The sequence below is a fragment of the Juglans regia genome, chromosome 7 (genome assembly GCF_001411555.2).
Source record: "Juglans regia cultivar Chandler chromosome 7, Walnut 2.0, whole genome shotgun sequence".
NCBI lineage: Eukaryota > Viridiplantae > Streptophyta > Magnoliopsida > Fagales > Juglandaceae > Juglans > Juglans regia.
In genome coordinates this window covers 32,570,068-32,583,326 of record NC_049907.1, presented here as the reverse complement: position 1 = coordinate 32,583,326, position 13,259 = coordinate 32,570,068, and the positions used below count along the sequence as shown (strand labels likewise).

The 13,259-nt window shown below is 38.0% G+C and overlaps 2 protein-coding genes across 3 annotated transcripts; one reads left to right on the top strand and one right to left on the bottom strand.

Annotated features, from left to right (window-relative positions):
• The first annotated feature begins 412 nt into the window (after positions 1–412).
• On the top strand, positions 413–9,792 carry LOC109005477 (protein YIF1B-like). 2 transcript variants are annotated; one of them, XM_018984441.2, is made up of 6 exons: positions 454–566; positions 720–810; positions 1,185–1,357; positions 7,394–7,492; positions 7,593–7,744; positions 9,171–9,792. In XM_018984441.2, the coding sequence occupies exons 3-6, from the start codon at positions 1,187–1,189 to the stop codon at positions 9,556–9,558; spliced, it is 810 nt and encodes a 269-aa protein (XP_018839986.1). In that variant the 5' UTR covers positions 454–566; positions 720–810; positions 1,185–1,186; the 3' UTR covers positions 9,559–9,792. The 2 variants fall into 2 exon arrangements, with proteins under 2 accessions (XP_018839985.1, XP_018839986.1); XM_018984440.2 differs by lacking the exon at positions 720–810 and having other exon boundaries at positions 413–566.
• An 84-nt stretch (positions 9,793–9,876) lies between these two features.
• On the bottom strand, positions 9,877–10,935 carry LOC109005461 (putative leucine-rich repeat receptor-like serine/threonine-protein kinase At2g24130). The gene has a single exon (XM_018984411.2). The coding sequence runs from the start codon at positions 10,933–10,935 to the stop codon at positions 9,877–9,879; it is 1,059 nt and encodes a 352-aa protein (XP_018839956.2).
• Positions 10,936–13,259: the final 2,324 nt, after the last annotated feature.

Sequence of the window (13,259 nt, the reverse complement as noted above, 5' to 3'; positions counted from 1 at the left end):
ATAACGTTTTTAAACATTTAAAAAAAAATAATAAATAATAAAATATGTTAAAAGATACTTTTAGAGGACACATGAAACAGAGGGCATAACATTTTCTATTAAGATAATGATAGGCTTACTATTTTTCTATCATATTTTTACTACTTTACAGTATATTTGAAATTTTTATTTCTTTATTATTTTCTTTTAAATATTTTGTTAACATACTTTATCATTAATAAAAAATTAAAAAAATATATAATTTTACTAATAATTATTTTTTTAATTATTAAATAAAAAAATAAAAAATAAGAAATAAGTAGTAGAGGATAATCTATATTACCCTTTCTGTTACGTATGTATGTCGGCGTGTTATTGGTCAAGTGATGCGAGAATTAAAGGCCATAAAAAAGTACAGATTCACGTGCGTCGCAGGTGCTACCCACTCCATTTATTCACGTGCTCTCTTATTACTCTCTCTCCTCTACGTTGACACTGTGCCTTTCCGCGGACGCACCCAAATCCATCACGGGAATCCCCCCGGAGCTCAGATCTGCTACACGGAAAACTCTCCTGAATTTCCACCGGTACGCTTGCATATCCATCTCTCTGTGAATATATATATATATATATACAGGATATATGTATGTATCTGCTGACCTATATATGTAGATATTTTTATTAGATACGAGTCTATTTTTAGTTGATTTTTACGTCGATTGCTTATACTTGCGATTTAGGGTCAAAGATCTCTGTGAATTTTCTGGAAAATACATGAATCAGATACTCGATTAGGGTCTCGGAGCTCTTCGTTTCTTGCTTGAATTTAGGGTACGGATTTATTCTATTCGATATAGATTCTACTGAGCTAGGATTTTTTTTTTGGCTCGGACATGTTTTTTGTAGGTTTATCTTGGCTCGGACATGAGCGTAAATTTTCGGACTATCTTAGATTTTTATTTTAACTGTTAGAAAGTTAAATATCTCTGTTTGCAACAAATGGCTTATGTGGGTTTAATCTTATGCTTCATTTTATATTTTGACCCCTCTGCCGACTGTTAATTGGAGTCTGAAATTTTCTGGTGTCAAAGTTATCAAGAGTACACTCCTTGAGTCGTCAAAGGAGAGATCTTCCATCGCAACAGAGCTTCTTCTTGAGATTTTCTTTTTTGGGCGCAACTGTAACTTTTATTTTTCAATTACAGAAATGTACAACAATGTTGGGGCCCAGCCTGGTGTGCCAGGACCACCGATAAACTCTCAACCTAACCCATTTGGAAATGCATTTTATGGAGCCGGTTCAGGGCTTATCAGAGGTGGATTGGGTGCATATGGAGAAAAAATTTTAGGATCGAGCTCTGAATATGTGCAAAGCAACGTAAGTGGCTTATAAGGCTATGACTTAGTGATCGTTCTTGTTTAAGATTGAAGGAGAATAATATTTATGATAACCTGAAGTCTTGTTGGTATTAAGAAGTTTGTGCTCTAAGTGTTATTATTTGTATATCTATATAATGGATTAAAAGGCATTTTTTATATAGGTAATCAAGACGTTTTATTCATAAGATAAGGCAAGCCCAAGTACATATGAAGTATACATGAGAAGTACCTAACTATGGTTTACAATTGAAAGTAGAAAATCATGGACATTAAGTCCCAGTTTGCATTGGAAACTTATCTCATCTTATCATTACGACTTTTCCAAATTTTCACACAAAATATAATAAACAATTCAACTTTTTTAAATTCCAAAACAATAATAATATTAAAAAATAATATTCTAACAATATTTTATTCAACTCATCTCTGAATTCAAATAGGATCTTAATCCATTAAAATCAATGAGCCCCGCCCATAAGAACAAGGTTTTAAAAAAAAGACTTTAAGCTCATCCATTGTTCTCTTGCGATCCTCGAAACTCCTATAATTTCTCTCCCACCAAATACACCAACACGTACATTTAGGAGTCATTCTCTAAATTGTTGCCACTTGTGGATTACCTTGGAGGCCTCTCCAGCTTGCTAGGAAATCCACTAGCCTAAGAGGCATGATCCGTGATAATCCAATCATGCAAAAAAAAAAATAAAAAAAATCATCCTATGTGGTCCTAACCACTTCGCAATGTAAAAGCAGATGATCTACTAATTCATCATTTTTTTTACACACAATACTAGTCCAACGCCATTACCCAATGTTTCCTCAGATTATTTGTGGTATGAATGTTACACCATTAAAAAGCATCTTTTAGAGGAGCTTTCATTTGCCATATATTCTTTCCATGGAAATGTGGTTATACCAGAGCTGGTTAGAACTTGGTGGAACAATCGGACTGTGAATCTACCTTTCTTGGAGGGGCTTCAATTCATCTTGTCTATGGTACCCTTAGTCATGCTTACTGAGTACAGTGAAGCAAATCGGTGATAGCCTCCTACTCCCAATCTCGAGCCACCCTAATGAAGTCTACATTCCATTGAGGGAAGCCACAAGAGAAGATCAAGAGGTCAGCTATCGCTACACTCTTCGCTCGTGCAAGCTCAAAAAATGATAGGGAAGGTGTCTTGGAGGCTTTGTTCATCACACCATTTGTTGTACCAAAATTTGACACAAGCTCAAATATGTGCATGTCTAAAGAAGATCTCCTAGCCTTTTCTAATGTATTTCCATTGGCCCACCACATATGGACTGCGTATTTCATTCAAGCACCATCCTCCCCAAACTTCGAATCTATAATGGACTTCCATAGGGCCCCCCTTCCGGGTTGGCATCACCACAACCATTTATCCAAAAGAGATTGGTTGAACTTCATCAAGTTGTGATCCCCAATCCATCCCCAGAAATTGGTGTACAAATAATTGAACAATTTACCAAATGAAATTTGAACTCTTCCCCCAACCCACTCCATAAGAAGTCTCGTTCTAGCTTCTCAATACGTTTGGCAATCTTTGTGGGGAGTGGGAACAAGGACAAAAAATAGGTGGGTATGCTAGAAAGAGTATTTTTAATCAAAGTGAGCCTACGACCTTTAGACAAGTACAATCTCTTCCAAGAAGCCAATCTGTGCTTCACTTTTTCAACCACAACATTCCAAATCCTCTCTGATTTGAAGGGAGCTCCCGATGGTAAGCCAATTAACTCTCAAAGTCGAGACAGCTTCAAAACAAAGAATGAGAGCCCTTAAAGATTAGATATGCCCAAGATTTGTTCCACAAAAGATGAGAGTATTGTCAGCAAAAGGCAGATGAAAAATATCAATAGAGCCATAATCACCATTCCCTACCAAGAAATCATAGAGAAAACCACATTTCACAAGACCAAAATCATCTTATTGAGAGCTTCCATGAAGATTATGAAAAGTAATGGAGAGAGTGAGCCCCCCTGTCTCAAACCATGGGAGGAGTCAAAGAAACCCATTGGCGAACCATTCACCAAGATAGAAAAAGCAAACTGTAGAGATACAATACGCTACCCAAGCACACCATTTCTCCCCAGAGCCACTTCTTGCAAGTAAATAAAGTAGGAAGTTCTAGTTGACATGATCATAAGCTTTCTCCATGTCTAATTTGCAAAGTAACCCAGGTTCTCTAGATTTGAGTCACCCATCCAAAACTTGATTTGCAATTAAAATTGAATCTAAAATTTGTCTACCTTTGATAAATGCATTTTTTTTTAGACTTCAAAATAACTTCTCCTTCGCCGTAATCAATCTATTTGCTAACACTCTAAAAGTATCTTGTAGAACCCATTCACAAGGCTAATGAGACGATATTCTCTAACATTCACGGACCCCATCTTTTTGGGAATGAGAGTTAAAAAAGTAGCATTAAGAATTTTTTCAAACCTGTCATTAGCATAAAATTCTTGAAATGCCCTCATAATGTCACCCTTGATCACTTCCCAACAAGTTTGGAAAAAACCCATGGTAAAACCGTTAAGGCTAGGAGCCTTGTCACCAGCCATGCCACAGATTACTTTGCACACTTCATCTTCTTTGAAGTGCCACTAGAGCCAGCCCGAGCCTTGTTGGTCTAACGATGCAAAAGTTAATTCATTCACTTTCGGTCTCCATGCGTACTGTTCGGAGAGAAGGTGCTCGTAATGCTGTATGATGTGGTTCTTGATGATTAACTGATCCAAGGAAATTGCTTTGTCTCCTATGTGAATTAGCCACCTGATGGAAGAACTTCGTGCGCTTGTCTCCCTCATTGAGCCATAGTGCTCTTGATTTTTGTCTCCAAGAAATCTCTTCCCTCTACGTTACTCTTTTGACTTTTGTGACTATCTGACTCTTGCGAGTTCTCTTAGATTCAGAGAGAGTTCTTGCCTCCTCGCCGTCCAGACATTGTAGCTCCTCCAAGAGTTCTTTGCCCTTCCCTTGAGACGCATTCGGTTAGAGCTCCTCTTTCCAACATCATTTCATTGCCCAAGTAAGCCTCTTGAGTTCTCTCTCCCTATTTTTAGCCAAATTGAGAGATGTATCAGATTTGGAGTGTGCATATCTGGCCTCTATAGTTGTGATTAATGCCGTGAATTCATCTTTGAAACCCTCGCATGTGATCCCTATACAATGGTTAATCTCCATAGCTTTTTGAATTATCCAATCTGACACGCTTTGGTGAAACGAGTTTAGAGGAATGGGTTCTGCCCCTTCATCTATTGTCCTACCCCTCCCTGCATCCTCCCTCCCTTCCACCACCATATTCAATAGCTATTGTTTCTACCCTCCCTTGCTAGACTCAAATATAACTAGAGCTCCTTCCATTTCTGCCTCTCTCGCCGTATGTAAAGTTTCCCCAATTGGTTTTGTCTCAAATTAACAGGTAGTTGTTTCTCAACTACACAAACATTTTCTGCCACCAGCACAGTCAAATTCACGGCACAAAGGTCGGTTGTCAGCTCAGAAGTCTCCGGTGCAGGTTTTTGTGCCACCCCCACAGTGCTCAAACCCTCTCACCGGCGTTTCCACTCTCTCATTGAGAGGTCGCACTAAAGTTGTGTCTGGTGCCAGGGACGTCACCTTCGCAGGAGTGGTAACGAGAGAGTCAACCTAGAGGACTCCGGTATACGACTCTGTGTCATCCCATAGTTCATTGACCCTCCCGTTGGTTCACAATTCTGCATCAACAACCCGTTCTGAACAGCCTCCTCAATTACCGTCTTCAATATCGGGTACAGGCGCAGGGTTCTGTGGCATCCCTAGCCAGTGTTGTTCTAGCATCACGTTCATGGTTGTTGGATGCATTTGGCCATTCCAATTGACTTTGCCTTTATTGGGCCTGAGAGTTTCAGCCGATTTCTAACCAACCCTTCATCTTTACTCTTCAGTCCATTAATGCATTGGCCCAGGCCCATGTCCACTTTAGATATAAGGTCTTCTACCGCCTTCTTCAAAAGACCCAATTCCTCTTTCAAACAAATTAGGACCCCCTGCTCCTCTCTTTCTACTGAGCCAGTATTCGACAGACCACTAGGGTTGAAAACCGACGTATTCGGCGCGGTTTCGGTCCAAAACCGACGACGTCTAGACTGCTTGAGAACCGGCCTGAGTCGGTGTGGTTCGTTGGTCTGCCGTCGGCGTCGCTGTGAAGGAGGCGAGTGGCGGACTAGGCCGCCAGTGGGAAGTTGCAGAGGCGATGCCATTTCACTTACTTAAGTGAAACTGCGTTGTTTTATATATGTATAATATGAACATATATATATAATTGGCCGGTTTGACGGTTTAGGTTTGGTTCAAACCGAAACTGAACCGGCCGGCATTGGTTTCCTTAATTTTATACTGTCAGCCGACTGGTTCTTTGCCGGGTTCGACCAGTTCCAGACTCTAGCGGTCAGTCCGCATCGGCGACGGCTGGTCTCGTCGGTTTCTGTACAACCTTTGCATATGACTTGAACTGCTTCTCCATCTCCTTCCCTTTGTCTAACACCCTGTCCAGACATAGAGACAAAGCTTGGGCCTTATCTTTTGGGATGGACAAAACATGCCTTAGCTTCATAGGAAAACTTTGCCACCTCCTTCCGTCCATTCCTCTTGGAATCGCTAGGAGACCTCAACATCCACTGCCACCGTAATCTATTAATTCCAAGTAACTCCCAAAAGTGTTAAATGCTGATAGGAAAAAAATGCCTTGTTACCATCATGATACATCTTGCAAAATTCTTTCCTCCCCTCCGATAATGAGCATTTTTCCATTGTATTTGCAAGCTAATGAGCGCTGGCATGGCTGAGCACCATCTCCTTAGTAACCTTCCTACTCCTCTCAATGATACGAAAGTATTCCCCCCCGGCCCCCCCAACAATAATACAAACACCTTTGTTTCTATAAGTAGGTATTTGTCCTTAGAAGGTGCTTTTGACCATAGAGGAAAATTTCAAAGCAGCTGTTGAAGTTTTCAATTGAGTGTCTAGCTTCCAACCATTTTTAAGTGAACATTGACACCTTTCTAATGTGGTATGCGGATGTTTATGGGAGGAGCCTTATGGCCCGAAGTCCATTCCCTATAATGTTATTGTTTTTGATAGCTTCAGAATTGGCAAATCTGAACATTCAAAACTGCTTGTTTGAGGGTAACGTGACTTTACATGTACGTTGAATTGACTCGTCGTGTTTTATCTAGCATTATGGTGCTGGAGTATGTAGTTCAGGACATCCCAATAAATTCAAAAGAGTATAATAATTTTTCTTCACGATAATTGCTTCGTCACACAATAGATGGAAGTATTCAAATGACACATATGAACAAAACATACACTTCTATTTAAACGTTCTCGTATGAGTGAGTTACCGTTTACTTATAAAAAAAAAAAAAAAACGTAAAAGAGTGATATGGGAAGTTAAATGGACAAATGCTTTTATTTTTAGAACTTTCATCTGTTTTGACACCATACAAAGGAAAGCATATGACCTTGTATCTGACATGAGTATATTCTTTTTCAAGTAAAATTTATAACCACCTTAAAAAATTGTTAGGAGTCATTGATATATCTAAAATGCCACCTAAAAATTATGACTACTACTATTATCAACTAAGTCAATCTTAACTATTTTTTTTTTCCAGCAAGATCGATCACATGTATCTTTTTTAATTTGGTCCCATCTTATAACACAATCACCTTACACACACGCACATCTTTCTTTCTTGTTTTTGTCCATATTTTAGGCCATCAAATTCTTTTTAACTTCTTTTTTTGATGTACATAAGGACCTCGTAAGTCCTCTAATTATTCAGTTAGTTCCTTGTGTAAAATACATTTTACTCTTCCGTTTTTTATGCATGTAAGGCCCTTGTATAAAAGTCATAAAATCATTGAGTTAGTCCCTAAAATCTCTAGTTTGTCATATGCAGAAACAAATTTTTTGTTGTAATCTTAATGTATTGTTGTCTTTTATATTAACATTTTTGTGCTCAAATCCAACAGATAAGCAGGTATTTCTCGGATCCCCAATACTATTTCCAAGTGAATGACCACTATGTGAGGAACAAATTAAAGCTTGTTCTGTTTCCATTCCTGCACAGGGTAAGCAGTATTTGCTCTGTTTTATCTTAGTTAACTCATTTTTTTTATTACTATTTAAACAGTAGTTATATCATTTTTCGTTTATCTTCCTTTTCTTCAGGGCCATTGGACACGGATAACTGAGCCAGTAGGGGGCAGGCTCTCATATAAACCCCCAATTTATGATATAAATGCACCAGATTTATACATTCCATTTATGGCATTTGGTACCTACGTTGTTCTTGCTGGCTTCTCGTTGGGTCTCCACGGAAAGTAAGTGCCTGATTTTTTCTTTAATATGTGTGCGTGTGTAAAAATATGAAGTGTGATATGCGGTAGTCATTCTGTTCCCTCTTTTCCCACTATTGCATTTTGTAGTTTTCACGGTCACAATCATCTTTCACTTCATTGTTTAATGAACAGGGCAATGCTGGAAACTTCCCTTTACTTGGAGTTGTTTTTTTTGTTACCGAAAATAATTGGATTATTTCTGAAGTGCTGATATTGACCTAAATCTTGGACTAACATTTAAGCTATTTGATTGTATTTTCGGGAGGCCCTCTAGGTCCAAAGTTCGAACCTTTGGGTGCAAACAATTTCTGGGATCACGTCCCATCGGTATTTCACCGATGATTTACCCGATTAGTGTGATGGGAAAGCACTACACATGTCTAGGATTTAATTGGGTAAATGATATTTGCAATTGCACGGTCTCTGGGATTCTTCATTATCAAAAAATAGTATTTTTGGGCGGTCTCTCTCAAAAATAAGATTTTCAATGTGTCCCTGGTGATGTTACTTATGTTGGTGGAGTGGTATTAGGTGGTTGCCCGCTGGCTATGGCAATGGTTGTAGTTTCTATTGTGGACTATGAAGTTCTACTGGAGCACAAGTGTCTTTTCCTGTTTTTCCCACCCATGCTTTAGGGGTCGTGCTGTGTTTTTTCCCCGTCTCTCTCCTGTTTTTAGGCCTCAACAAAAGCTGGAAAGTGCTTTTCAAGTTCTCTCCAAAATGTGTATTAGTTTGTCTTGTTAAGAATGGGTGTTACAGTAGAAAGGGACTGGAGACTGTAAATTGAGGTACCACATGTGAGCTGGCACTTCTCCAAATGGGGTCTGATATTGCTCAGTGTTGGGTGGCCCTTGTCAGAAGTCGAGACCACATGTTTTACTGATTGGACATGATTTTTTCAGCACCTGCTTGTTATTGGAGGAGATATTCCCCTCTGCAATCAATCATAAAGCTTGGATAGGCTTGACAAAGCCTGTTTTTTTTTTTGGTAGAAGTATTGACTGATTCCCTGATGGGATATTGAATTATCTACATCCCCTGATTCAATGTCCTGTCTTTGAACAGAAGGATAGTTTTTTTTTTTACCTATAAATAATAAGCAAAAAGAATTATCCTTCTGTTCAAAGACAGAAACCAAGTGGAGATAGCAATTTCTTTTCTTCAATAGCGGCTGAAAGATTTATTTCATTGTGTTGCTTTGATCTTGGATAGCTACCCAAATTTCCTCATGGTCACTTGCGAAATCCGATCTAGTAAAATCATTTTTACGTTGTAATTTTGGCATCATCTTTCTTTCATGTTACAAGTTGACCTCGAATCATTTGATTTACATACTGTTCCAACCCTCCACCTCCCTTTTCTGTGCTTGGCCTGAACATTTCCTTTAAAACTTTTCATTTATTGACAGGTTTAGCCCAGAAGCTCTGAACTGGTTGTTCATCAAGGGATTGGTTGGGTGGTTTTTGCAAGTTGCACTTCTGAAAGTGACATTGCTATCATTGGGTAGTGGGGAGGCACCCCTGCTGGACATTGTGGCTTATGCAGGGTATACTTTCACGGGGATGTGTTTGGCTGTTCTTGGTAAGATAATGTGGGGATACTCATACTATTTTTTGATGCCTTGGACCTGTTTATGCATGGGTATCTTCTTGGTGAAAACGATGAAGAGAGTCCTCTTTGCAGAGGTGAGGAGTTATGACTCGAGCAAGCACCACTATCTCTTGCTCTTTATAGCTCTGGCTCAATTCCCACTTTTCATATGGCTTGGCAACATTAGTGTTCATTGGCTAATGTAGATGTTTCATTTTATGTAGTTAGAAATGGTCTGTGTTCATAGCACTTGCTAAAATGTTGTAGGCAGTTTTCTTGATTTTGTATTGACTTACTGTGCTTTGCTCCCAGAAGAATAGACAATTATAAAGTTTTCTTTCAGTGTGTTTTATGTTTGCGGTGTTACATTGTAACATTAGAAGCAATCATATGGGAGAGTAGAATCACAGATAATCAGAAATTCATTTATGAACCAAAAATTCTTACATTGTTTCGATAAATTTTATTTCTTGAAAGTTAACAAGGTTTCTTACTTTTCTCGATGACATTACCATACAATTTTATTATGTGCTTCTATGATTCTGCCTAAGGCATTCTGAAATTGGTCGTTGCCCTCCTTGGCATAACGGTATCCGTATTGGACACACAAGACAGTTTCTTGCAAGGCTGCCTGTAATCCTTTGTCCACGAGTAATGAACTGTGGTGGAAGATTTCCTGACAGAAAGTTGTTCTCTAGGTACAGGATTCTCCATGATCGCTCTAGCTTGTTTCCATATGGTTGTGGTATTGGACCAGAGAATTGATTATGTGCCAGATTAATTGTTGATAAATTCTGAATTTTGATCAAGTTGGCAGGCAAATGACCATGTAATTGGTTATTTTCTGCGTCAAGCACTTGCAGTGGTGGATTCTCTTCCCCAGAAAAGCTGACCATCTCTGTTGCAGTGAAGCGGTTGTTTGAAATATTGAGGTGAACCAGTCTAGGTAATGAAATAATGTCTTTGCTAATGATGCCTGAGAGCCTGTTATAACTCACGTCTAACCAACTAAGGTCTTTGAGCTTCTTTACTGGTGAGATGTGGCCTGTAAGTATGTTACGGTTTATAGTAAGTGTTGTCAATCTCACAGGAAAATATGGCAAATTCCCATAGAGCTGATTGGAACTAAGATCTAGAGTGCTCAGCTGCCACAATCCCGTGAGGTCAGGGATTGTGCCCGTGAGCGCGTTGTTTGACATACTCAAGTAGGTCAAGCTTCGTAATCCAGAAATATCAGGCGGAATTGAGCCAGACAGTCTGTTCCCTGAAATGTCTAGATATTCAAGATTCTTGAGCAAGGTGATTTCTGTAGGAATGGTGCCTGTGAGGCAATTGTCCGCCAGTGAAAGTCTGGTGAGCTTTCTAAGATTGGCTATGGTTTCTGGTATTGTTCTTCGAATCTTGTTCTTGCTTATATTGAGAATAGTGAGCTCGGTAAGGTTCCCAATCGATGGTGTCAGATACCCGTCATATCCAACGTCATCGAGATCAATTGCTATTATCCTGCTAGAAGAATTGTCAAGGGGAATACTGCATAAAATTCCCAGAAACCGTTCGCCCATGCTGTCACAGGGATCCACCATGGAGTCCCAACTATTAAGGTAAGATGTCGAGGGGATGGAGCCTGGTTCAATGGAATGCTTGAGGGTGCGGAGTACTTGAATATCTGAGTCTAGGGTCCAGGAATGAATGACTTTTGGAATAAAACTTAGTACTAAAGTTACAATGATATAATGGAAGCAAAGGGAGAGGATGGAATGCAGGCAACTGGCCATTAGTTGAGGTAAAGGTGGGGGGTTTATTTTGAGATTGGTTGTTGGTTATGGTTGGTTTCTCAAATGCTTCTTATATTGGCCTTGAACTTCAGCGTGATGTATAGATAGAATTGCTGCAGAGAGAAGCTTTGAATGGGGAAATAGATAAAATTGCATGGTCATGCCCAGAAGGTGGGTTGCTTGCGTTGAATATTTATAAAGGTTTGTTTGGTTGAAAGATGGATGGGTGCTCTTGTTTTCTTAATCAATCTTGTAACATTCTCCTTGTTTTTACCGCTCATTCATGGATTGTCATGATATATATAATAAAAGGAAAGATAGTCACACCAGTAATTTTCTTCAGACCCAAGAGTGCGCTCCATCTCGATATCTCAAAGATGAGATCTGTGGTTTGAATTCTCTAAAGTGAAGGGAAAATGAAAATAATAAAAACAAAGAATACCTCAGGTTAGAGGAAGATGTTTTAAAAACTAAAAACTATTTTATTTTGGGTGCTTAGAAGTTCTTCCAAATCTATATTTCATTTTTCAATTAATAAAATATTTTTATTTTAGAAAAAAAGCAAAAACCTATATATATATTTTAATCATTTTCCTATTCTTTTATTCTAAAAAAACTTTAGAATGTTCTCCATACGGATCCTTATTTTTTTTTAGTTTCATTTATTGTGAAATTGTTGGTAGAGGTATAATCAGTCCAATCCAGTCACTCTTATTGGAGAATTTCGAAACGTACCAATTCTTTAGGCCTACCAAAAGTTTGGAGCAGACCGATAAGGCCTTTTTGATTGGACCAGACTGTTTTGGTTCTTTTGGATCGGTCTAATCGGGCTATTTTTGGTTCAGGTCATTTTTTTTTATTTTTTTTTCAAGTTTTTAACAAAAAATTATATAAAATAATAATAAATAATTAAATGAATGATTTAATTTAAGTTGTCTAACTAAATATATATACTTAAATAATTAAGTATTTTAATTGAGTATTAAATTAATAATGTTAATAGTGTATATTATCAGTAATTAATAGTTAATTTCTTGTCTTAAAACTCTTAATCTTTAGTATTTTATATAATATATACATAATAATCATGTTAGAAAAAAATTGCATAATTACTTGCTTTCTATTTATATAATTACTTAAAAAATTATAAAATATCATACAAAAATTATTTAAATTTTTATATATTAAATTTGGTTTGTCCAGTCTAGGTGAAAAAACTTCACCATGAAACCGGTCCAAAAATCTAATTTTCTTACTTTTCTTGGACTGAGATCGACCAGTTTCTTAATTGGTCATGTTGCTTTTTTCGATTCGGACAAAAAACCTTATCCCCTTGATTGTTGGCATGGAACAGATAGTCGTCTTGTACTCCTATTAGGTTGTTTTTGCAATAAATACAAGGAAAGGAGAGGACCAGGTTACCTTCCCCTTGCTTGGATGCAGGGTGAAAAATAAAAAGAGAAAATTATATGTAAATTAACGGTTTGTGCTTGTACTAAAGTTCATGGGGATGAGACCTTCCATTGATAAGATCAGGCTGAATATTATCAAATCTTGGGGTTTGCTGGAGGTGCCGACCATAAGTTCATGGACGAACATCATGTTCTCCTTTAACTAAAATCTGAATGTGATTCCGTGCATAGATGGGCGAGAGAGGGTAGAATGATCGAGGGTCATGTTTTCATATTGTTTCGATGGATGAAGGATTTTGATCTGCGTAAAGAATCCTCCATTGCGCCTCAATGGATTTTTTTTACCGAATCTACCAATGCACATGTAACGACTTGACTGTTTATAGATTCTGGCAACTCGGTTTAAGAGATTCTTGGGAACGGACAATGCAACTTTATATAGAACAAGAGCATCGGGGGCAAGGATGTGCATGGAGGTTGATTTACAAGATGACCTAGTCCATAGATTTCTGATTGTGGTTTCCAATAGCAAGAAGATTTTGCAGGAAGCACGCTAAAAGCACTCTCATTGGATTAGCTAAAGTTAAAGTATATTTTTTATGAATGTAAGATGAATTTAGCATTTAGCTATTACATTCACATAAGTTTCTACATTGGAATAACCATTTTTTCATTATATGACAATAAAATAATATAAGATGAATTTAACTTTGACTATTC

What these genes read in the sequence shown, in the direction of transcription:
- LOC109005461 (XM_018984411.2), bottom strand. Translation starts at nt 10,935, where the DNA reads ATGGTGGATCCCTGTGACAGCATGGGCGAACGGTTTCTGGGAATTTTA.
- LOC109005477 (XM_018984440.2), top strand. Translation starts at nt 1,187, where the DNA reads ATGTACAACAATGTTGGGGCCCAGCCTGGTGTGCCAGGACCACCGATA. An exon ending in TGTTTCCATTCCTGCACAGG is followed by an intron (nt 7,493 to 7,592) that starts GTAAGCAGTATT and finishes CCTTTTCTTCAG; the next exon opens with GGCCATTGGACACGGATAAC. An exon ending in TCGTTGGGTCTCCACGGAAA is followed by an intron (nt 7,745 to 9,170) that starts GTAAGTGCCTGA and finishes ATTTATTGACAG; the next exon opens with GTTTAGCCCAGAAGCTCTGA.